The sequence below is a fragment of the Buceros rhinoceros genome, unplaced genomic scaffold, assembly GCF_000710305.1.
Source record: "Buceros rhinoceros silvestris isolate BGI_N320 unplaced genomic scaffold, ASM71030v1 scaffold3927, whole genome shotgun sequence".
Taxonomy (NCBI): Eukaryota; Metazoa; Chordata; class Aves; order Bucerotiformes; family Bucerotidae; genus Buceros; species Buceros rhinoceros.
This window is the reverse complement of record NW_010420278.1, coordinates 61,956-71,043: the sequence shown is the minus strand read 5'-3', so window position 1 is coordinate 71,043 and position 9,088 is coordinate 61,956. Positions and strand designations below refer to the sequence as shown.

The 9,088-nt window shown below is 43.3% G+C and overlaps 1 protein-coding gene across 1 annotated transcript in view; it reads right to left on the bottom strand.

Annotated features, from left to right (window-relative positions):
* Nucleotides 1-3,666: 3,666 nt before the first annotated feature.
* TMEM255B (transmembrane protein 255B) overlaps nucleotides 3,667-9,088 on the bottom strand; it is a gene marked incomplete at its 5' end in the record, with an annotated part of 60,119 nt that continues 54,697 nt past the window's right edge. Inside the window, 2 exons of the mRNA XM_010139243.1 lie at nucleotides 3,667-3,834; nucleotides 8,544-8,687. Coding sequence (XP_010137545.1) covers nucleotides 3,667-3,834; nucleotides 8,544-8,687 — 312 coding nt within the window. The remainder of the gene's footprint in view (nucleotides 3,835-8,543; nucleotides 8,688-9,088) is intronic.

Below are 9,088 nucleotides of genomic sequence, written 5' to 3'. Positions count from 1 at the left end.
CAGGAAACAATTAGAAGTAAAGACTCGAGAAGTTGAAAGACACATGGGTTTGTGTCAATAACTGCTAAAGCAAATGATGAGCTGTCAAGAATTGGGGAATATTATCTAGCAATGACATACTTTTGCTGCTTAATTTTTAGGTTGGCTCATTGACCGTAGTCATGCTGTGGTGGAGATCCAAATACCGGGTGGCTAAGGTTACCCCATGTTTCACAGGGTTGACCTGGAAAAGGTCTAATTCTACAAGGTCTTTAATCAATTGTTCCCAGTCATTCTACATGATGTTTTGCCTAATCAAATACAGGGATGACAGATTAAGCTAATAACCCACACATGTGACAACGTCTGTGACCAAGCTGTGGAGAAATAACTCTCCCAGAGAAAAGGATGGAAGTGGGGAAGACTGCAAACATGTTTCTTGGTAAGGATTCCTGCTTTATTTAGCAGAGAAGAGGAAGGTACTCTATTGGCCATTAGACTGCACATCATAACTTTGTATTGTGACCAAATCAATCAGCAGTAGGGCAGAAGAGGCCAGAGCTTTATCACATTCAACCTACCTACTCATTTACACTTACAGAAGGACTTGTCAAAAGACCCTTTACACTCAGTCGTGATGAGATGCAAATTTGAAAGGGTAGTTGCTCACTGAGCAGTAACTTATGGGCAGAGTGTACATGGGTAGGAAAACCCAGAAGTAGTTCTATGGTTCTGCTTTTTTAATTGAGCCACAGAAACTATATTATTCCTGAGAGTTCATTCTGTTAGAACTGATGACTCTGGATCAGCTTGTGATATGATGGAGAACCCAAGAAACATTAGGTTAGTATCTCCATTGAGAGCTGGGAATCTTGAAGATACTGTGGTTAATAGCACTTCCACGCTGCAGTGTTCTGTTTTCTGTGAGTTCTTCTTGGTTATTTTAGTCCCCTACCAGGATACTTCTCCCATCTTTTTAACCTGGAGTAGCTCTAAATGAAAACAGTACAAACTTGGAAGACACCTATTTTTTAAACCAAGCAGTTGAAACAAATCCTGTTTTACTTTGTTCTTTTCAAAGGAAGCATGTTAGCAAAACAGTCTTATGTCTGACATTTTTGTATAATTGCTGTGGTGGTTCCCAAAAAACTACCACATGGCATAAATGAGTCATAAACCTGTCTGACCTTTGTGTTAATGTACTATTTATGAGGCCAGAATTATTTTGGATCCTGGAAACGTGAATCCTGTGGTACAGGATTCTGCAGGTACTCTGCAGTCTCAGACTTAATGTTACATGAACAAGACTATAATTCTATTTTCTAAACTGATCTAATTCAGAGCAAAAATTTCTTCATGACTTTGCATACATGTGCATCTATGTGGAGTTTTTTTTGCATAGACCACAGTGCACCTTGACCCAAAATGTGGTTTAGAAGAGAAAGACAGAATTTGTAACTCTGGAGAATGACGGAAAAGGGGGGTTCTTTTGTGTCAAGCTGGATTGGCTTTAATACCTGTAGCAGTTACCACACGCGAGGAAGTAGCTGCTTCTATATACCGTTGAAAAGGGGAAAGAAGTGATAAGCATTCCTTCATTCCTCCTCAGTCACTGTGCTTCAACCCATGAAAAACATTGATTTTTTTTTTTTTTTTTTTTTAATGTTAGTAGTCTAGGTGCTCAACTTGGAGGAATGAAGTCTGTTTGGGGCTTTGAGTCCCCAGAATAAACCCAGGAGGTTACCGTGATAGCAAGTAAAAAGGAGAATGTGTAGTTCCACTTATTTCATGATCAGAGTGATTGTGCTTTTCACAGCTTGCATTTGCACCAGAACTGAGCATTTTGGATGCGTTAAATCACTGTTAAAAAGAAAAATAATGGTCTTCTCTCTGACTTCTGTTTCTCTCAGCTAGGGTTATGTAACTCACCTGGTCAACAACACAAGGTATGGCACCTTGTCACCGATGTTAACATCACTGACCTAAAACTTTGCATCTCAGAAAAACCTTAACTGCACAAAATATGGTCCATATAAATTAACCACTGATCTTATGTGTATTAGTACCAAATCTGCTTTTTATACATAGAGGTATAACACATTAATTAATTAGAAATTAGAAATTAGCAATTAGAAATTAGCAATTAGAAATTTCTTTAAAGGTGGAAAGTATTGTGTAAAAGGATAATATTTCATTTTTTCTATTTTCAGCTGGTCTGATGGTGTCACTTCCTTTCAAAGGAAACTGTCAAGTGGCTGATTTTTGTTTGTACAGGGATTTTTTAGTATTTTCATAATACGAAGCAGCTGCTTAAAACGTTAATGAGAAATACCTTCCTTTCCCTGCTTTGCTCTTTGGCCTTTCAGGAAATTTCTATAGCTTCACAGAATGATAGAATCGTTTTCGTTGGAAGAGACCTTTAAGATCATCAAGTCCAACCGGACTTCACTGCTTCATTGCTGTCTAGACTGTAAGATCTATAGAGCAAGCAGCACCGCCAACCACCTCCCTTCCTGCAGGAGCAAAATGCAGTGAAGGGATGCAGCAATCTGATGGGTTTTCAAGCTGGTGCAGCCACTCCTGCCCTGAAATACTGCAGCCATATATTAAGAGGGTTCCCAGCTAACGTGATGCACAGTGAGGGGGCAGGGTGCACATAACAGGGACAAGACTTGGTTCCCGTCAATGGCACTGCTACAGGTATTGCTGCTTAGCCTTGTCAGCGTATTTTTGTTTCTATACGATAGGAGAAAATAAAAAAAAAATAGGAAGGCATTCTGACCCTTCATCCATTCTGTCTGAGTCATTGTAAAATAGCTGGATCAGGTCTTGATCAGTTTAAAAATAAATAACTGCGGTTCAACATAGAGTGGTTTTGGTTCTGGTCCTCTTTTGACTAGAAAGGAATTAATATGAACGCTAAAGTGCAGCTTAGAAATACCTTTCTGGAAATTGCATCTTTAGCACACCGACATGACATTTTACTATGCAGAGAAGTCTGGACAAAGTTCAGATAGAATAATCCCAATAAAATAAACCTTTCTGTTTGAAACTTGGAAAAGGGAACTATTCAGCAGGGTGCTCTCTCCTCTGTTCTTTTGCTTCCCTGTCCTTAAAAATAATACACAGCCTCAGGTACGGTATAAATATACACAGTCAATTTTATTGTAAAATAATTGCCACACTTTTTTTATTGGTACAGCACCTTCACCAAAAAGGGTTATTAAATAGATACCACAAGCAAACAAACACCTGGTCTCTTCCTACCCAAAATAATTGACTTGGAGAGCTCCTGTCTACCCACTCAGACAACACAGGCTAAAACCCCTCTATCTTGGTTACGAAAGCAGAACATGTATCCAGAGTGTTTGCTTCATTTCTCCTCTTGAAGAAAATTAATTCTGCCGTGTATTGAGAAGGAAACATCTCATGCTTATGAGATACAACACTGCATTTGACTGGAGGAAAACGGGGCGGAGACTGGTCACCCCACTGCTAATACGCCTGCCCTTACGTTCCTGGGTTCTGCTCTGCTCACAGTGAGTTAGTTGCAAGTAAAAGCAGAGTGGCCATGATACACTCTGCGCTGGGTTCCTTAGGAAGTCTAGTGCCTGGGCAGCACAGTTTCCAGAGATTTCTTCAACACAAAATAAAAGCCAATCAGCTACCTAAAATAAATTTTTTGTTCTATGGTGCATATGGTGGAGGCTTTTCTCCAGGCAGGAAGTAAGTTGGTGTATAGAGGGCTGGAGCGTTGGGGGGAAGACCATAGCTGGAGCTGGACTGAGATGGAGGCTGAGTTTCTTCTGATAAAGAAATGTCAGTAGATGATGTTCCTGGAAAATTGCTGGCAGGCTGCATATAGACAGAGAAAAATAATTTCTTCAGTGAAGGATTACAACTGCATTTGCAGCTCTGTGTTAAGTGCCTGCCACGTAAGTGTTACATAATAAGCCCCATAATTAAATTTCCCACGCAAGCACAACACTCACTTTAGTTTTAAAGCACCTGCTTAAGTCTAGCAATGATGGCGTCTAGTGAAACAAACCAGATTCTGTCTGTAACCCAAATCATTTTTAATAGACATTGCACATACGGCCAGGCAGTGGAGCAGAACAGGAATTTCTGCAGGAAAAGATGCTCTGGCTTCCTGGGTGCGGCCCTGCACCTGACTGGCTGATTAGGTTAGGTGTAGCTGCTTGTTTCCAGGCATCACTACGAAATCTGTATTAGCTCAGATGTAATTAATCTCAGTTGGAATCCTTGCATAAATGCAAGGTCTTATTCCTGTGACAAATGCAGGCCCCTCTTAAGGGGAAAACTTTACAGGCAGGCATGCATCTCCCTGAAGGTCTTTCGCTTTGGCTGTCTTGGCTGTAATGGGGCTTTGGCTGAAACAGGCACAAAACGTAGAGCTTGGGAAGCAGCCCACGGTCAGGAACAAGCAGTTTGTTAAAACAAAAGAATGCATATAGGGTATAATGTTCTGTTTTAAACCAAGTTTTGCCATTGATTTCAAGAGGGTCAGGATTTCACTCCTCCCCTCATATGCCGGCACATGCCAGTCCGCGGGCTTCATCAGAAGAGCTGTGCTCAGCTCTCCTCAGGTTCAGGCCTAAAGTGACTGGAATTCAAAAAACAGGACAAACCAAAAAGTAGTTATCATGGATCTTTTTCAAGGGAAATGAAAAATCCAGGCAAGTAAATGCTGCTCTCTGCTGCTAAAAAAGCTTAACAGTCATCATCTAGAAGGCCACTGGCACTTGGACAATGGCATGTCAGAGCTGCCCATGGCTGGCAGATGCCATGCTACAGGTCCTGGCTTCTCCATAGGACTCCCAGTGAACAGGGGCTGCTGCGCTGGGTCAAACCCCCACAGTGAGGAGAAGTTTGTCCTGCATTTGCACCACAGGGTGACTTAGTGAGTGGGAATGGGGACATGAGTGGTATGAGGGTTGTCTATGCCCTTTAACTCTCCAGGAGGCAGTGCAGGTATACTGACAGACCCGCTAGCTAGCTCGGCTCCAAACATAGTTGTCGTGGTTTTGGGTGGTTTGGTTTTTCATTTATTTTGGAGTTGTTGCTTCTCTTCCCCCTCTAAAACTGCAGCCGCTGTTTTCATCTGTCTGCCTGGAATTGCTTCTGTAATGAGTTCTCCTCTGGCAAGAACGTCTGGCCCAACCCTTAACTGCTGTCATCACCAGCAGTCCCTGCACAGCTAATCATTGACCTGACCAGTTGGCAGGCCTGTTACCAAGACTAGTCATTACTGAACCGTACCAGTAAGGGATGAGTGATTTTGTTAGCACATGCCACAGTAAACAGAAGAAATGCTGGTTACAGCTCTGCCAAAATGCAATCCTGTTAGCACCCTTTCTTTTTTGCATTTGCCTGATTTCTGTTTGCAGACAAGGAAGCTTGAGGTGGACTGAGGTGTGTTTGCCAGCAGCTCAGGTTGTGATTTTTTAAACACTTTGTTTGTCCCTCCAGCATCTAGTTATTCAGTGAGATACTGGATTCATCAGAGGACTAGGAATGAATCTGCTCAGTGGTGGGAGCCACAGGCGAACTCAGGTTCATAGCCTTTGAGCTAATGGAGCTCCAGTCCATGCAAATGAGGGCAACGTTGAGGCTAGGCCTAAGGTGAGATATGTTCCCAGGAGCATAAACTATGGCTTTTGATTTCCTCTGACTGAAGTGAGGGATCATACTAGAGTTATTAGCTGGTAATTGATTGCTAACTGTTTTATTTCATTAACTGGCATTGATTCACTTTATTTTCCCCCCCCAACTCTTATCTGAAGAAGTTTTTGCTCCTTTTGTACTGAAACATCATGTGTGACTGTGTCCCAACTGGCAATGTGAAATGCAGGGGCTTAGGAACACTGTTTAGCTAAAGCTTTGGTGAGCCAAAGGGAACACTGAGAAGAGAGGTGCATCGTAGGGCCCTTGGATCTTGATCCACATGGAAGCAAAACGTTAAAGAGCACCTGCTGCCAGCTGCACGAGAAATACATGTGAGTCTCATGTAGATCTTGGCCAACATCACCAGCCCCGTATGGATGTCTTGTGAACATTAGGCCATCTCAGATGCTGTATCTTTAGGCAACTGAACCGCACCCTAGGATGCAGGGTTCAGCCTCAGATTTTGACGTCTCAGTTGAAGGCTCAACAACGTAGATATCTAAGTGCACAGCACAGTGACATGTGGCATCCGAATCCTATTCCTAGTCAGTGGAAAGGCCTTTGGGGTGCATTCACATCACTCACATCATAGATTCATAGAATTAGATAATTGTTTAGGTTGTAAAAGACCTTTAAGATCGAGTCCAGTCATAAACCTAACACTGCCAAGTCCACCACTAAACCATGTCCCTAAGCCCCACATTTATGTGTCTTTTAAATATCTCCAAGGACGGTGACTCAACTATTTCCCTGGGCAGCCTGTTCCATGCCTGACAAATCTTTTGGTGAAGAAATTTTTCCTAATATCCAACCTAACCTCCTCTGGCACAACTTCAGGCCATTTCCTCTCATTCTACCACTTGTTACATGGGAGAAAAGACCAACCCCACCTCACTACAACCTCCTTTCAGGTAGTTGTAGAGAATGATAGTGTCTCCCCTCAGCCTCCTTTTCTCCAGGCTAAACAACCCCAGTTCATACATCTCTAGCTTGAGATAACATGTGAGAGGTGCCTGCAGCTCAGGTGGAGTCTTCTACAGTGTGAACACCTAGAGCTCAATTCAGCTGTCCAGGCTTTTCGGGATGCCATGGGATATCCCAGACATCCACAGATATGTGACATAGGGACTACAGGATCTTCTGGAGTGGCATCAGGGTCCAGGTGGCTACCTGGTCACATTATCAGGCAACACTAGAGACCTACGTGCCAGCAGCCCCTGTGTTTAGCCAAATGAATCCCAGCCTCAGGGCCTGTAGTTGACTTAAGCAGGACCAGCTGAACAGGGCTTGTGATGGCCTGAATCCAGCAGCTGGGCACTGCCCAGAGCACTTGGATGGGTCATGAAGACCTACATCCAGCCCACAGCTCTCAAGTAATGGAAGTGGATGACCGTTAAGCTACTGTTCCCAGTCAGGCCTGCTTCTAACACTCACCATTTGTAGCTTTGAGCAAGTTTATTATTTCTTAACTCGTACACCAATGAAGCAATTAATTCTCTCCAAGCTACAACATAATGAGCTCACACATGTAGGAAGGTGGCTTGTTTTGGTTTGTGTTTTTCTCTTTTTAATTTCCAGAAAAAGGATTAAGTGCTTTCACTTTTGGACCCCAGTGCTTCTCGCTAACCTCTCCTAGCCTGGGGCCAGCTGGTGGTGTCTGCCTCTGAATGTTACGAAGTGGAGAGAAGACAAATGGACACAATTCTTAGAAATAGAAATCTAGGAAAAGAACTGTGTTTATTTTAGAATGCAACTAAAAATTTGAGGTAAATACGATGTATTTCTGTTTCTCGGTGGGCACAGGACTGAACAGTTACAATTGACCATCATGACTACTTACATGCTTCTTTTCAGCTTAATCGCCTGCTTTTGTCTGTTTTTTATCTCCCTCTCTCTTTACTCTTGGCTACATGCTAACTTAACTCTGCAGAACAGCGCAGCTTTTCAGCTAAAAGCAAACAAAAAGAGATCTCCAAGTGTACCCTTTTTTTTTTTCTCTCAACTCATGGTCTCCAAAAATGCCTGGCCCCATTTATATTAATAATTAAGACGTGCCAAGGACTGTTCTCTGCCTTTGAAGCCAACTGGCACAGCACATACCACATTGCTACAGCTGGACTCTTACCACCAAACCAATGTGACTGTATGCACAATACCTACCAGGAATGGTTCACTGCCCTTGCCGTCTCCAGACCCCTTCCTGGGCATTGCTGGGAGACCATTAGGTTGTCTGGACCAAACACATACCAGAGGCATACCAATTCACTGGATGATCAGCCTGTCCTACTACTAAGGCCCCATAGCTTATTGGCCCTGAACAGATGTACCCCAGGAGGCGGTGGGGAGCTGGTCCACAGCTAGTTCATGTTAAGCATGCAGTGTTTTCAGTTAAGGATATTGCAAAACTTGTGGTACCCACTGGTCTAGCACTACACACCCAAAGTACAACGAGCCATTGGATGGAGCAAAACGGTCTTACTGCGCTTAAAAATCTAAAAACTCCTATGGTTGCTCCAGGGTCTCTGCAGATTTAGTTATTTACCACCAGCTCACCCTACATTCTTCACGGCACTCTGGAGGAGGAAAAAAAAAAAGCAAACACCATCCTAAGCACCACTCCCTACATTTTCCAGGCCAGCTCTGGCTGGATGCAACACAGGCTTGGAACATGACTTAACAGCTCATCCTTCTGAAGAGAAACCCTGGGTCTAAGAACAGACCTGAGAACTAGGCCCAGACTAAGTCATCTCACAGACAAGTCTGTGAGTTGGGATCCAACTTCCTTGCCTCATTTCTAACCCCCAGGAGCCAAGATGTACAACTGCAGAGTTTGTACCAAATAGCAGCTTATGATTTTCTGATGGAGTTTTGTACTGTACCTGAAGAGGTAATGGGTAGGATGGATATGTAGAAATAGTTGCTGCAGAAGGACAGAACCCAGCGTATGTCAGGATCTGCTGGGCAGGATTGTACAGGATCTGAGGAGGAGGTGCGGCACTGAAAGCAATTTGGGACAGAGGTACCTGTTGAGCATAGAAGAGAATAATATATCAGCACAGAGCAGAGGGGGCTGAAGCAGGAACTGATCCTAGCACAAACAATTATGCAAGTTAACAACTTTCTATTTTCCAACACAATACCAGGCAGAATGAGAGGAAGGTGTACCTGGAGTGAATTTTCTGACCAGAAATACTCAGCTATTTTAATCTTCTTCCCTTGGAAAAAGACTGCTGGTGCTTCCCTAGCACCATTTACAGAAGCACTGGCAGAACTCCAGACCCGAGACACCCTGAAGAGCACAGCATACAGCTTTGCCTGCCTCTTATTTACTCCAGCACCAAACACCCAGTACTTCACAGTTTGCTGCAGACTTTCCAACAGCAGCTACCTGATGACCTCATATCTTTTCTCTCTGCTTTCCCTA